Here is a 17,215-nt window from a genome sequence, read left to right as displayed (position 1 = left end):
TGGAAATGATTTATTGCGTACAAAAGTTTCGACATTATCTTCTTGGTTATAAATTTGTTTTCCATATCAACCATGATACTTTAAAATATATGATTAATAAGCCTCAATTGAGTGGTCGTATTGCATGATGGATTTTACTCTTACAGGAATTTGACTTTACTATTCAAGTAAGACCAGAAAAATCACATTCTAATGTGGACCATTTATCTCAGTTATCCAATATATTGGGTAATGAACCTATTAACGATGCACTACTTGATGCGGAACTCTTTGCGATAGATGTAATTACTCCGAAGTATAGTGAAATAATTCAATACTTGACATTTCAAACCTTTCCACCCAATTTTAATGAAAAGCTTAAATGACGTTTAATATTAAAATGTGCACCTTATACGATGATTGGTGAAACGTTATATAAATAAGACAAGGATGGAATTTTGCAACGCTGTATTTATCAGACTGAAGTGCATACTATATTAGAAGGTTGTTCCTTGGACAGTTATAGTGGATATTTTGCGGGGGACAACATGGCTCGTAAAACTTTACAGGATTGTTATGGGTAGCCAACAATGTTTGCAGATGTCTACTAATTCGTCCGTTATTATGACCCATGTCAGAGAACGGGTCGACGTACTAGAACTTCAGCAATGCCATTCATACCAATTTTGGCTCAAGAGCCTTTTGAAAAATGGGGAATTGATTTTGTGGGACCAATTGCACCAGCCTTAAAAAATGGACAAAATGGTATATATTGGTAGCAATGGATTACGTAACAAAATGGATTGAAGCCGTAGCTACAAAAACTGATAGTACAAATATAGTAGCAACCTTTTTATATGAAATTATTATTACATGGTTCGGTTATCCACGAGAATTGATTAGTGATCGAGGAACTCATTTTATAAATAGTACAATCAAAGTACTTTTGGCTAAATACAAGATAAAACATCATAAGACTACACCGTATCACTCTAGATCCAATGGAAAAATGGAAAAGACTAATGGAATTTTATGTAAAATCTTAACAAAAATAGTTTTAGGAGCGAGAATAGATTGGGACACTAAGTTGTTCGCAGCTTTATGGGCATACCATATTGCATTTAAAGTTACTACCAATGCTACCATTTTTCAATTGGTTTATGGCCAAGAAGCAATATTACCTATTGAATTGGAAGTCCAAAGTTTACGCATTGCTATAGATAATAGATTGAGAGATCATGATTCATTACAGCACCATTTAGAAGAATTAAAAAAATTAGATGAAACTATAGCCAATACATTAATGATAATAAAAACTACACAAAAATGAAGGAAGACTTATTATGATAGTAAGCTTAGATCAAAGGCTTTTATGCCAAATGATTTGATACTTCTTTATGAAAGTCGATTTAAAAATTTTCCAGGAAAATTTCAAGTTTGATGGCATAGGCCATATCCAGTTATTGACAGATTTCCAAATGGTTCAGTGCAATTGGAAGATTTTATGGATACTAAATTTACGACACGGATGAATGGCAATCGGCTTAAACTTTACTATACATAAACCTCGGACAGATTTTTTGTTACAAAAGGGAGAGTCGACTCAATTGATTGAACCATAGTAAGAAGTAGGAGGGGGGCTCTTGATAAGCATCGTGTTTTCTTTTGTGGTTAAGCAGAAGTAGATGGCGGAAAAGGAGAAGATGGCAAACATGGTGTTTGAAAAAGCAAGGATGGAGATCGATTGGAAGGAACGGCAAGAGTGGCTGCAAGTAGAGGTTGCGATATTACAGACTAAACTAGCCGCATTAGAGAAGGAGGCCAATAATTTAGTATGGACCAATATGTGAGTTTCAGTGACAACACCTTCAGAGATACCTTTGAAATCGACAAAAGAATGACAGAAGATGTTGGAGGAGCGCAACAACAAAATTGCCCATCTTGAGTCTCAAGTATGGAAATTGGGTTTGTTGAATGAAGATCTGACGGTGGATTTGGATGAAGAACCATCGAACACCAAGGTAGACGATGAAGATGTAGCAGAGGAGAAGGTCACCAATTCAAAAGATGATAAGCCAATGCCATAAACTGAAGAAGCCAACGCTGTTACATCTTTATAAGTTGAGGCTAAATAATATTTGCGAGGATGCTGTACAGAAAAGAGTGGAGTTATGTAAAATAGTTAAATAAATTTTGTGATAAGTTACTAGTTGGTTATTGATAACCTTGAGAATTAGACTTATGATTAGGCAGTTTAGTTGTTAACAGTAGGATGTAAGTAGAACAAATAATTAAGAATACAAAGGGTCATAACCTTTAGAATCTACTGGCTGACAGTCTATCTTTTGATAGGATAAATAGGTTGAAAAAAGAGAGATCGGGGCCAGACTGTGAGAGTTGTAAGCCAGGGTAAGCTTGGTGCTACCTCTTTATTTTTTTTGCTTTTATTATTTGCTTATGAAGAATTGTGATTGAGAGAAGTATTGTTGAAACTGTGATTAGAATATTGTGGAATATGACTTTGGACTGATCGTTTTGGAGAAAATCTATGACCTTGAGAATTGAGATTATCGAATTGTGTTGTGTTAGATAAAGATATTGAATTCTGTGTGATGAATTGAAAAACTGAATATAATAAGTAAGCTAGAAATCAGTAATTGAATATATATAAATCGCAAAGAGAGTAAGTGGGAGATGAACCGATAAGAAAATGGAAGTATTGTTGAATTGATATTCGTAGAATGTATTATGTGTTGAATTAAGACAGAAGTAGTAAGCCTTGGTATTTTGTAGTTTGATAATTGATTTCACATAGTTAGAGTACAATCAATTGTGACACTAATAGACCCAATTCATATAACCAGTCTTTCTCCATGTTCGAATTGACCTCTATTAGTTCAATTGCTTTGGTATATTGAAGCTTGAACACAATGAGAATAACAGATCTTAAATTAAATTATCCTTCAAGTGTGGATTTTGTTGAATTATTTGATTGCCTTGTGTTATTTTGATGATCAAATGGAAGTGATTTTTACTAAGTAAGAGAATTAAAAATTTAAAATAAACTAAAAAATAACTTAAATAATTAAATTGGGAGTTAATTAATAATTGAAATTGGAATAAATCACTTATTAGTGTGGTTCATTTTAGACTATAATTGAAGAATTCTTAAAGATGTTAGAGATAAATCAAACATTGAGGAAGAATTGCTAGAATAAGTAGCTAATGAAATTATTGTGAATTAGAATATGCTCTTAAGTAGTAGAGGTTTATTTTAGTGCACAAATTATAAGACTTTTTAATTTATGATAGTCTAGACTTTTTTAGGATTCATCATAAGGCTATCATATAAAATAATAAATCTTAAAATATTAACTAAAATAATATAAAATACACACTTTTCTAACTTGGCATAGAATCTTGGATCTTTGAGTTTTTTTAATACATAATAAATGTATAAGTCATATTATTTTATATTCTTAAAATAGATTAATTATTATTTATATATAAATATTAAAATATTTTTAAAAGATATAAAATAGATTAACTTATTTATTCAAAATATAGTTTTCAATTCATCTCCTTCTTTGATACATACTAGATTGTATGCTCTTCATAGATCTATTTTTATGTAGATCTTAGCTTAATATAATTGATTAAAAAGTTCAAATCTAAAAGATAGAGAATATATCTTCTTAATGGTAATCTTATTGAGTTCTCAATAATTCATACATGTGAGCAATGATTCATTTTTTTCTTTACAATAAGATAAGAGCTCTTATTAGGAAATTACAATAATACATGAAATTTTTGGCCAAGTTTTCTTTAATATATACTGTGAGCTTTGTTAGTTTATTTTGTAATAAATTATAGATTGGTTCAAATGATAATTGAGCTTCTTCTTGAAGGTCAATTGAGTAATCATAGAGACAATGCTCCAAAAGGATATCTATATTCTTTTTCTTAAAAATATCTTCATAATCTTAATATTTGATTGAAATTCTACTTAAAGTCTATCTATTATTAAAAATAGGTGTGGCATAAATAATATAAGGTGATTGTAAAATACAAATTCTATTGGTTGCACTACAAATTATATCATGATTTTAATACATAAATCAAAATTTTATTAAAAAAGCCTCCAAATTATTTAATATTAGATTGTATTATTTAAAAAAAGTTGAAAACCAAAATAAAACATAATCTGAAAGTAATGTTCCAATAAACTTGACTTATAATCTTATAATTGAATAGCTTTGAAGTTAAAGTTTAATCACCAATTGTACTTGATTGATAAATCTTTAAAACTTTGAATTTGTATCATTAAACTTTTTATACAAGATAACTTTTGGTTTTTAAATATATGAAAAATATTCCATCATAGGAGAAATAGCATGATTTGGTATAGATATTGAAATAACTCCAATTATTTTTATATCTTTACTTTCTACCAATCTTATTGCTTCTTGTGGTATCAAGAACATGAATTTCAAAGGACTAAAAGATCAATATACTCTTGTGACACTCAAAGAAATTAGAAAATCAGTCAAAGATGGTATAATAATAAACTAGAATGGCTAGTGCTAAAGATAAGAAGATTGTCAAGCCTTGAAATAAGACTAAGGACTAAAAAGGCATTGATAAGAGTGAAGAAGGCTTCACTCTTGCGTCTACATATATAATTTAATTAAGAGCTACATGACAACGTTCTATAGGACCTTTGACACATGTTTTAACTTACAAGGCAAATTTTCTATATGTATGCTATATAGTTAGTTTGTACCACAAGCTATCAATACATGCAATGCATAGCTAACTTGTTGGTTAAGTTTCTAATCTAAAAATCAAATCTAAACATGTATAAAATCAAAGCCGTAGTCTTATATAACATAAATTCTTATTTAAGAATGCACCAAGCATCTAGTTATATATATAAATATTTAATTTAAATATATATAAATATATATAAATATATATATATATATATATATATAATTTTAATATATATATAAATATCTATTCAATTCAATTAGAAGTCAATATCATTTTTTTCTTATATTCTAAATTTATTAATATTATTTTTTATTTTTAAATTAAAATTTTATCTATAGTTCTAAAATCTCTAAAACATATATTTGTATTCTTAAATATAAAAAAATTGCAGTATTTAGTTGAACTAAAGTATACAATAATAGATATAAATAAATATAAAAATATTACAAAAGAAGCCTACATTGAATTGTACTGTGAAGTTTTCTACTATTTATTGTAATTTCCAATTCAAAATGCTTATAAATCCATTACAAGTGTAACTAGAAGCAATGATTTAGGGATGGTTTTGCAATAAAAGAATTAGGATAATATTGTAAGATTTCAGTCTATTATAATATTTTTTAAAATTCATATTAAAAAATAGGATTTTTTTAATAAGTCATTTATTAAGTACAAGTAAATGTAATAGATTAAATTAGATTATTAGTATGGTGAAATTTTAATATATTAAAATAAATTTAAATAATAAAAATTATAATAATAGAAATAATAAAATTTAAAAAATAGATATTATTAATTTCATCTAAAATACATCAAATTAATTTTTTTATTAAATAAATATATTTTAATAAACGTGCCTATTTAAAATATTATAAATTAAGATAAAATAAATTTTAATATTAATTTTAAATAATAAAATTTTATATAGTATATACTTCATTCAATTATAATTAATAAATTACCAAAATTAATTTTTAAAAGTGATATATATATATATATATATATATATATATATATAGAATATTATATCAAGTAAATCTTAGATCAATCCATTTTTGCTCTTACCATCATATTCCATTTTCATCTTTTTTTCCTACATTCAATTTCATGCTTTAAGCCAAGACCACAATAAATTAAAGTTCATCGTTGTTGTCAAATGGTGATACAAATTTTACTTATTTTAGTTTAGGAAAGTTGTTATGCACATCCTATCCTCAATTTGAACTCAAATTCTTACATGCTTTCAAAAAAGAATAGCTTCTTGTAATTTGGACAAGTGAGAAGCTATTTGTTCAAATAAGAGTTGCAAACATTGTATGGTGTTATATAGTTCTTGCTTGTAAATTGTTGTTGTGTACCTTATTTCTTAGAGAACCTACTTGAGTATTATCAAGGTTGATTAGAATGTAGTAGATATAAATAAGAGATACATGAATCAATTTAAATTTGTTTTGGATCAATTTAATATTTTTATTTATACACACACACACACACACACACACACACACACATATATATATATATATATATACAAAAATATTAAAATGATCCACCCATGTATTAAATCAACCTATTCTATTAAAATCATCATTAAAATCATGGATCATCTTCAAGAACCATTATTAAAGTTATAGCCCTTATCTCAATCTCTTTCATTTTCAACCCATGTTTCTTCTACTCTTAGCCTAATAAGTGTCAATTATCAAAATTGTACTCACTAAACAATAATTCATTAGTAAAAATGTTAAGTATATGACATACCTACATATTTACTATTTTTTTAACTAGCAAAAAAATAAATGTAAAAGTATACATAAAGTCCTTAGCAACTAAATAAACAAATAAATAAAATAAATAAAAATAATAAAAATAACAACAAATATCAACTTAAAAACATTTTTGTAAAATGTCTACATCAAAAGAAAGAAAAAGAATGCATCCTACAGCATAATACCATAATTAAAGACCTTAAACTTGAATAAGTTTTTCTTGTTGGTTTGAATTGTACTGCAATTTGAAACACCTTCAAGTGAATCAAAATTTCATAGATTTGTATAGATCTTAAACTACCAAGAATGACAAGTTGATACCAAGAGGTTGACAATTCAAATCCCAATTGTGAAAGCCCTAACAATGCTTGCTAGATACTAATACAAAAATAACATCTAAAGCAAGCACAAAGACAACACCTCACTCTCATGTTTAACAATTTTAGTTAATTAAAATGCAGAAAACAAAACGTATAACTAGTTTAAGGTGCACTTGGTGGGAACCCAAGTATACTATTGTGAAGAGAGGGAAGTGAAGAAGTGAAATACAGAGAAAGATGTGACTTGAAAGCAGAGCATGAAAATCAGGGTTAACAAACTCTAATCCAGATCCAGAACACAAAACAGAGAGAGAGGCAAACAAACAAGCAAACGAACAAGGGAGCCAGGAGGAAGGAAGGGAGGTAGTGGGAATCTTGCTCATCCATACAAAGCAGCGCGTGAGCTCATCCGCAAGCGTCGTTGTCCAACAGAATGCGCCTCCTTCGCGCACTCACTCACTCACTCGCAGTAGCAACAAGCATGGCCCCTCCCATTGCAACAATCCTCGCTTGCGTCACGCTAATCCCCTACTCCCTTCTTCGCCGCATTGTCACGCTGCCTTCGCTCCTGCTCGCCCGACCCACTTGAACTGAACGTGTTGAAGTTTCCGGCACTTTTCAGTACCACATTGCTGGGATACTCGCCAGTTGATCAGTGGATCCAGTCAGTTTGGTTTTTCTGGGGATATTCGATGAGATAATGTAGTAGGCTTGAAGAGGTAGGAATCGGGGTGGTTGCGTAAGGGCGTGTTGCGGTTTGGATTGCTGTTATAGATTAGGACTTGGGTTTTGGGAAAAGCTGGAATTGTGGGTTGATTGTTGGTAGCGAGGAGCTGCTCCTTCGATAGTGCGAGAGGGAGGAGGAGGGGTGGAGATGACTATGGCGACGATGGGCGTAGCAGCTTTGAGCGACTGTGCTGCTGCGTCTCTTGCTTCCCCTTTCGCGACGCTGACCTCCTTGCATCGTTCCAAAGTACGCGGTGCTGATGGCTTTGAAACTGCGCTTCCAAGTTTTGGTTTTGATTTTGATGTTTTTTTTACCTTAATTTTTAAGTGAACACAGTTGATTTGTTGCGCGACAGATTGATCATGCCCTATTTCCCACGCAAAATTTCATGCTTGTTCTGAGTGCGTACTAGAACAAAGTATAGTGTATGGCTCCTTGGAGAGAGATGAGAGAATTTTGAGGATGGAAGGAGAGTGGAAATGCGGGGCGTCAAGGAATTCCTTGTACAGTTTTAAGTCAGCTGGTCTTATTTTCTTTGGCTGCATTGCTTACAACATGCAGATTTTTTATTTTTTATTTTTATTTTTCTTTTAATTCTATTTTTTTTTGAAGTTCTAGATTGAACTGGTTTGCGATAGTTGGATACTTGAAGATTGGGGTGTCAAGCTCTAAAGTCCCTGCATAAGTTGAGTCTTCCCTACAGCCATGACATGTGCAAGCCTGATAATTGCATGACAGTAGTCGCCCTGGGATTTAATCTTTGTGACCAGTTTCTTCGCACGCTGCTTGCAGACAGCTACTAGGATTACACTCGACAGAGCATGCCGGGATTGGTCATCACTGGCTGTGTTAACTCCCGGAATGAATCCTGCAAGACACACAAGAAGGTGAGACCAACAAACTGGCTCTGCTCCTGTCGTCCTCAATCCGTCCGTGTTCAGAGTCATACTTAGCTTTGTCTTCCATGGTTATTTACAGCAACATCAATCTTTGATTCGGAAGATTTTTTCCTTTTTTCCTTTTCTTTTGAAGTAATTACTATCAACATAACTATTCTAATAACTGTTATAGCAGGAATTATTCTGCAGAGAAAAAATGCTGTCTGCATCAAATGCCTATTACTGCAGCACATAGGAAGGCAAGTCTGCGCGTTAGGAAGCAAGAAAGCGTCCCGTTAGTAACACTGACTGACAATTCTGGAGTGTCACATCACTTGAGCTCTTTCCTGCAGCAACCTGCTGGCACACAGTCCATGCTCAACACAAGAGCCTTGATGAGGTACGAGTATGTGGGTGACGATGTATACTGGTGCTACCTGCCTAAAGTGACGCTGCTCAACTTCGAGGTTGCCCCCATCATCGACCTCTTTGTGGCTGCAAGTGATGTGGACTGTCGTGTGGACATGCGTCAATGCTCGGTGCGCCTAAACACACTTGTGCATTTCTTTGATCTAATGCCTACAAGTTTATTGTCTTGCTAACATCGTTGTGTAGCTCTAAAGCTATCCAGGACCAGAACGAACGTTTTTCTGGTACATTTTGCCCTCGTTATACCTATCCCATTTTTTTTACACATCCTAACATCCACTGTTGTCGAGATCATGAGGGACAATGTAATTTAACTCATTAATTCTATTGTTGTGTTACCGTGAATTTACTTTCAATGTCGAAAATCACTTGAATTTATTTTTCGTTTATCAAAAATTTTGTGCAGCCAGCTTGAAGAATCACTTGATATGGCACGACACCCCCGAAGGAGATCAAGTGCTCAACTTAAAAACCGAGCTGAGTGTTTCCTTGGAGGTACTATGGCACTTTTTGTCCTGCGCTTTTAAGCTAGTTACTTAGAGGCAAAGATTTAGTTTCCAAGAGTGCCATTCCCTTCTTCTCAGACCTTACTTTCGTCGACTTCCGTCGACGAGAAACAAATTTCCTGTCATCCTTTGAAGATGGAAATGTCTTAGCCCATCGACAAATGTGGCAGGGTAGCGTTGAGCCGCACTCAAGATTCAAAAACTAGTTCACAGTTCTAACAAGTGGTGGTGGTCCTGCTGCTGCTGCTGCTTGTAGGTCTACACCGTTCCTTTCACAATGCTGCCTCTTTAAGCGGTGGAAGTTCCTGGCAATGAGTAAGCTCATATCCATGCTCCACACAACGTTAGGAGTACACAATGTCCTATGAATGCATAGCACGTAACTCAGTTGTCCGCAAGTGCTTGATGAAATCTTTGTTATTTTCAGTGTAATGGCACTCACTGCACATGGTATCTTTCCTTTGCTTTTGGATACAGGATCATGCAAACGATGTTGGACTAGTTGTTTCCCTTGTTCCTGGACTCCCTATTCTCGGACTACAAGAGGTGGGTGGATGAGGAAGCATTGGGTCTTGGGGTGAACACCATTTCTCTGTCACCGACTCTGGGGTCAAGTCCCCACTTAGCAGCACCAGACTGCCAACCTTTACAAGTTTCTTCATGATTGGACTAGTGGGTAGAGCTTCTAGAACAGCAATGCGTTGTTGCATTGGTGTAGTTCATTGCAACTAATTCTTGCAATTTGGCGGATGTGGTGCCGAGTGGGTCTACAGAGTAGAATGCCGCACTGGATAAGAAGCCGAGGGAATCAGCATTGTATATACAAAGTTGTGAATTTAGTGTTGTGATTGTTCTTTCATTGACCAATGAAATTGAGAAGCTGCGTATTCCATATTGGCTATGATCGCAGTCAAACTTCAGCGTTGACTATGATAACCGAAATGGTTAATATTTGTCTTCTTTTCTTTTCTTTTCTTTCAGTGTTTAGGGTCGTTCAGTGTTCGAGGCCAAAATTATAAACAAGGGCTGTAGATCGGTATTCATCACCAGATCACGTGTCCAATACATCTCAACCAACCAGATCTGAGATTATATTTCAGCAAAGAGAATCGGTAATGCAATCAAATGCTACTCTGGCAATTCAGAGGTCAAGATACGACCTGAGCAATCTAGGAATCCAGATGAACACTGTTTGCCAATGCAAACACACAATCCTTAATTCCTCACATTATAGGACGAGCAATTCAACAAGATGACAATAGATTGAAGCAGAGAATAAGGTCTTTGATGTAACACCTTGTTCAAATTTATTAGAACAAGGTAATAAAAAGAAGTGATATCTTGTGGTCGCATTCTTAGAAGCTTTTTAGATACAAATTTGAATTTATATGTATTAATAGTTGATTGATAGGTTAGAAATTTATTCAACAAGTTAACCACATGTTATACATGTTAGTAGCTTGTGGTACAAGTTGGCCATGTAACACACATGTAACAAACTTATCTTGCAAGTTAGAAATATACTTTTAAGTAATCATCTACTCTTTTCTAATAACACAAGAGTGTATTGATTTATATCCTTGACAATTTGACAAAAGTGCTAATTCATTATTCTTCTTTTTCTTTAAAAGTGAGTAGTTTATTCCACATCTTTTTTTGTGCTTTAAGGATTGTAGACTATCTACCTTAAAACTAACATTTTTTTATCCTCTAATATTGATTCTTTTTCTAAAGAGAGTGGACTATCCATTCTTTGTAGAAATTTTTATTTGGTATTAGAGATTATAGATTTTTCTTCTCTAATTCGACTTCTAGATTTGTTAAAGTCATTTCTTATAAAGATTGGAGAAAAAATTATTGATGTTATATTCAATAAAAGTGAGAATAGATTTACAACTATTATAGATCTTCATGAGCTTGTTAGTATTTTTATGGTACAAATTTCACATATTGTCATGGATATACATATTTATCTAGATAAGAAGTGCTAGATAGAAGATAAATATAGATAGATTCGATATTATCTTATAGCAAAGTTTTTTAGAAACTATATAGATGCATATTTGATTTTATACTTGTTTATAGTTGATTGATAGGTTAAAAACTTAGCCAACAAGTCAGCCATCTATCGCACGTGTGGATAGATTGTGATATAAGTTAATAATTTAGCATGCATTTAAGAAATTTGCCTTGCAAGTTATAATACATGTCTCACAAATTAGACACATGTTGAAGGTCCTATAGAATGTCACCATATAGCTCATAATTAGATAGTATATATAGAGATAAGAATAATTTTTTTTTTATTCTTATAAAGGCTTTTCCAATCTTTAGTCTTGTTTCATGACTTTCTAGTCTTCTTGTCTTTAGCAATAGCCATTTCAATTTAATATTATACCATCTTTGAATAGTTTTCTAATTTTTTTGAGTGACATAATAATTTATTGATCTTTTAGCTCTTTGAAATTCATATCCTTGATACATTTTAATAATATTAATGTTTGAAGTACTATTCTTGTATTTATAGAAGAAGTTGTCAAAGACAAGAATTTGATGAAAGTAAATAAATAAATGAGACCTTTTGAAAAAAATATGACAAAATAAAAATGGAGAAGTATGTATATTAAAAAGAGAACTAGAATGGCTATTGCCAACAGACAACAAAATTAGAGATTCTTAAAACTAGACTAGAAGCAAGAAAGGAATTGGCAAGAATAAAGAAGGCTTCACTCTTGCCTCTATAAATACTATCTACTTAGGATCTATGTAGCAACATTTTATAGGACCTCCAAAAACGTGTTGACTTTGCATGATATGTATCTTAATTTGTAAGGCAATTTTTCTTTATGGGCACCATATAGTTAGCTTATTCCTCAAGCTATCAATATATGTGGTACATAGTTAGCTTATTGACTAAGTTTCTAACCTACCAATAAACTACAAATACATTTAAAGTCAAAATAGTGTCTAAGAAGCTTCTCTAGAAGGTATTATGAAATTAATCTAGTTTTATCTACTTCTACCTATTCATATTACTTAGATAACAATAACAATAGATATATATCTATGTACTTAGATAACAATAATAATATATATATATATATATATATATATATATATATATATCTATCTATGACAAAGATTTAAAGCCTATGCTAAAAAATTACATAGTTGAAATAAACAAGTAGATCGAGCTCACAATGAAATCCAAAAACTTTTGCTATTACAAATATAAAAGAATCAAGGATAAGTATTTTAGAAAAGTTTAATGAAATAAGATCAATTTTTTGAGGATTTTAACAATAAGTAAAGCTCTATCTAAAATTGCATCTTTTTCAATATGCTTATAGATTTATTAAAGTTAGATTCATGGATGCACTTCTATTTAGAAGTCATCTTTTTTTGTTTGCACTCTTGATAGAAAAAGATTCACAACTCTTCTATGATTTAAATTCATTCTTGAAAGTGTTTTTTGCAACATTTGGAGAAAGTAATCAAGAAAGAGTAGTAGAGACCAAACTTCTATCTTTATGATAAAGATGACTTTTTGCTACCATATATGTTATTGAATTCTAAAACCTTGCTTGCACCATGGATTAAAATGACAAAGTCCTTCCCAACTAATTTTAATATAGATTAAAAGATAATATAAAAAAATTATTATTGATAATATCAAAAACACATACATTAGAACAATGTATTGCTCAAGCCATTGTATGCAATAATTAACTTTTATAAAGACGTCAAGAATAAAGATTTGCATGAAGAGATAAAAATCAAGTCATCATGATAATTTCTAAGTTTTTTAGACCTTATTTATTAAGGTCAGAACCAATGCAAATTGATACAATACATTTAAATTTCTCAATTAGCTAAAAAAGATTCAACATTATTAAGAAGATTTGTACTTATATTGTAGAAAATATATACATATTTTTTAATATTATCTAAAAAAGTAATATAATCACAAAATAAATAGTTTAGTTGTTAAAGTAGTTGATGTATTGGAAAATAAGTTTGTTTAGCTACAATAGGCATCTTGCGACTAAAATTTTGTACAACATCTAATAAATATCATATTTTTTTGTCAAATTCTTTATCTTGCTTTATAATAGATGTTTTTTTAGGACAAAAAAATTATAAAGTCTTTGACTTGTTAGATTTAGATGCTTTAGTTTTTTATTCTATTTTATTATTATTATTATTTTTAATATTTATTGAAAAAGTTTTTAATAAAAGAATAAAAATATTTTTAGTAATAAAAACTAAGAATATACATGTAGAAATCATTGATAGTCATTTTTTTCTTGTAGAGATGTTATCCATGAAACTATTCCTTTACATGTAGCAACTAATAGACATAAAAGCTTAATAATATTTAATATGATTTAATTTATTAATCTAGTTATTTAAAGATTATCATGGATGTAAAAGTATAATTCTTAAATAGATTAGATCTTTTATGACCTTGATTTTTTTTATAGTTTAATATAAAATTCTATTTTTCAAATAAAAAATCATAAGTTCAATACAATTAAAGTGTTATTGGTAGTTGCAATAAGTTCAATACAACTAAAGTGTTATTGGTAGTTGCAAGAGCTTTCATGCATATGCAAAAGAAAAAACACCTTTTTTTATTTATGCCATACCCATTTTTGATGGTGAAAAAACTTTAAGCCACATTAAAAGCTAGTACTAAGATTACCAAGACGTATTATAGTATACATTTTGTATCAGAATATTGAAAGATTTTTGCAACAAAAAACCTTTAATAATCTAATGTAATAATCAAAGTAGCATAAAAATATCAAAGAATTATGTCTTTTATAACAAGACCAAATACTTTACAAGACACAAAATAGATGATGGAGAAATTAGAGTAGATTATGTTAATATAAATTAACAATTAGGAGATATCCTAATCAAAGCTTTAAATAGGCTGAAATTTGAGAGATGTAAAAATAAACTTAGCTTGAAAACCACACACAAAATCAAAGGTGATTCAAAAAAATTCTAATCACATCTTAGTCATATCTTATTATGAAGCTCTCTACTTCCAATATACTTGTAAAACTCTTGTATTTTGCATTGTTAAATCCTTTAACATACTACTTACAATTTTATCAAATATAATAGATTTTTAAATGAGATCTCCAATGCATTGCATAAAACTTCTTTAGTGTTGACATTATTTCTATATAGAATGAAGTCCTAATTGTATTCTCTTTGATATCCATAAGCTGATTTGGAGTTTTGTTATTGACAATTGCATCAACAACCATTGAAGTTGATACAAGCCACACATTTGTTATTCAATAGCATATTATCTTACTTGAGAATATACTTATCTTGCTTGAAAATACACTAGGCACTTGATTGTAGAAGGTGAACTAGAAATTGCAACAAACAAAGATTCTAATAACCTTAATAGAATCTTAAATAAATTCCAACTGAATCTTAATAATCTTAGTAAAATCTTAATCAAATCTAAAAAAAAGTCTTTAAAAAATTACAAAAAAATCATTAAGATATCATAAATAAAATTTAAAAATATTAAAGAAATTATAAATAATCTTTAAATATACTAAAAAAATCATTAAGATATCATAAATAAAATTTAAAAATATTAAATAAATTATAAATAATCTTTAAATATACTAAAAAAATCTCAAAAAATAGAAAAGCCTTATAAAAATACTCAAAAAAATCTTAATTAAATCCTAAATAAACTTTAAATAGACTCTAAAAAATTCTAAATAAATCCAAAGTATTTTTTAAAAAAAATCTTCAAAAAATCTTAAAAATCTTAAAAAAATTATATATAATTTAATGAAATCTTAGGAAAATTCTAAAAGTCCTAACAAATTTTTAATTAAATTCTAATTATCCTAATTAATTTCAATGATAGATTTAAAATCTTAATGATCATTGATTAAACCATTGATCTTGCTTAAAAATTTATATACTTATTTTAATATAATTTTTCATAATAAATACAAGAATTTTAGTAAAAAATCAATTTAACAATTGAAAATAAACATTCAAAGTTTATTTAGGTGATAATTTTTTTTTTCCAAATTTAATGTTGAACTTCTAGTAGCAAAAATTTCTAATTAAACTATTCTCTTGCTCTTAAAATTGATAATTTTTACAGACTCAATTCAATATTTTTACCCAAAAATATGCCTCATTTAAACTTGCAAATTACTCAAGATTACAAAAACTTTCATTGACCTTAAAAATCAAATATCAAAGACCTTTATTCAATCATATGTTAATATTTTTCAATCTAATTGTTTGATTGATCTAATATATTTAGAATACATTCCAAAAAAACAACTTTACAACCTCACAAAATTTTACATGCCTATTTGCTACAATACTTACAATTTTTTTAAACATGTAAATCCCATTTCTCAAAAATCAAAATTATTCAAAACATCTTTAATTTTGAAAAGTTCTTTGCTATTAAAATTCAATCCAAATCATTTGAAATTAACTCTTATACAAATATTATAAAGTTCCTTCTCTAATATTACTCTTTGATTAACAAAAGAACCCCAAAATCATTATAGGTACGTTGTATTATGCCATAGGATTTGAATTCGACCTTGATTTGCGATTGGTCCTCTTTGAATATCAATTCTTAATTCTTTTAAGTATTTTTACTACAAACTACTCTTATCTCTTTCCTAGAGATGCCAATATCATTCATTTTTTTAATCTACTTTATTTTGTAATATTTATGACTATAAAAAGTAAGTAGAAGATATTTTTTTATAAAAAAAACAACATTGATATTAATTATTTTTACTAGAATCCATGTTTTTTTCTTTCACTATATAGATGTGTTGCAATATGATATTATACCAATTTTTAAGTTATAATTTGTTTGCTTGTGGATTATATTAGTCAGTGGCATACCATAGAACAATAACAATGATATATAGATGCATCCAAAATATACGTGCTTCCTTTGATATGGTACTTCTATGCAATATCATCGAGTTTACAAGTATCTTAGACTTAATGAACTAATGCCTTTTTTTATTTATTTATTTGAGTACAAAATATTACATAGTCATGTTTAGCTAGAATACTTATAAAATATGACAAGTTAGCATGCTGTATTTATAATATTAATTGTTCAACATCCAAATTTTTAAAAGTAAGAAAGAAAGATAATATGTTTCTTCATTGGTTTTTATAAGGCCTAAAAGTTTTCTAATCACTACTTCTATCCTAAATTTGCAATAGCGCTATGAGTAGTCACTAGTAGTTGCGTCTTTATTCAATCTTCTTATTGTATTACTATCCTTCAATATTGCGGTTTTCACTAAAAATTATTGATGTCATCCATGGTACTGATATAATTCACCAATGGTCCAACTTCTGACACATATCTCTAATCCAGTGATACTTGATCAACCTCATTCAATTAACTACTTATAGATCTTATAGAAGCTTTTGTCAATAAACAAATTAAGCTACCAACTAGAGACAAAATCATAACATAGAATATAAAAAACTCTATTATTTCAAATAAAATAACTATAACAAATATTCTTGTGTATATATATATATATATATATATTTATTATGATTTAATAATAATATCAAATAATTTAAATTTAATTATTTTAAATAAAATATTTTTTTATAATAATATATTATTTATAATACTTGTATATTTTTTGATATAAAATAAATATAAAATATTAACTTTAAGGTTCTATTTTTATATGTTAGATTGTTTTAAGATATGATCTTTAAAATTTTTAAATTAATATAAGTTCTTAATATTAATGGATTTTTATAAAGTTTCAAAATTATT

General features: G+C 29.3%; 1 protein-coding gene across 4 annotated transcripts; it reads left to right on the top strand.

Moving 5' to 3' along the window:
* The first annotated feature begins 7,182 nt into the window (after positions 1-7,182).
* On the top strand, positions 7,183-10,306 carry LOC112282165 (uncharacterized). 4 transcript variants are annotated; one of them, XR_002969797.3, is made up of 6 exons: positions 7,183-7,814; positions 8,361-8,455; positions 8,640-8,985; positions 9,282-9,370; positions 9,638-9,696; positions 9,859-10,306. XR_002969797.3 is itself a non-coding variant. In XM_024519487.3 (6 exons), exons 1-5 carry the CDS (start codon positions 7,716-7,718, stop codon positions 9,694-9,696), a joined length of 681 nt encoding a protein of 226 aa, XP_024375255.1. In that variant the 5' UTR covers positions 7,352-7,715; the 3' UTR covers positions 9,859-10,306. The 4 variants fall into 4 exon arrangements, 2 of the variants coding, with proteins under 2 accessions (XP_024375255.1, XP_024375254.1); XR_016502817.1 differs by having other exon boundaries at positions 7,269-7,814; positions 8,643-8,985; XM_024519487.3 differs by having other exon boundaries at positions 7,352-7,814; positions 8,643-8,985; positions 9,286-9,370.
* The last annotated feature ends 6,909 nt before the right edge of the window (positions 10,307-17,215 follow it).

This window comes from Physcomitrium patens, chromosome 5 (genome assembly GCF_059467195.1).
Source record: "Physcomitrium patens ecotype Gransden chromosome 5, ASM5946719v1, whole genome shotgun sequence".
Taxonomy (NCBI): Eukaryota; Viridiplantae; Streptophyta; class Bryopsida; order Funariales; family Funariaceae; genus Physcomitrium; species Physcomitrium patens.
This window is presented reverse-complemented; position numbering and strand designations above follow the sequence as displayed.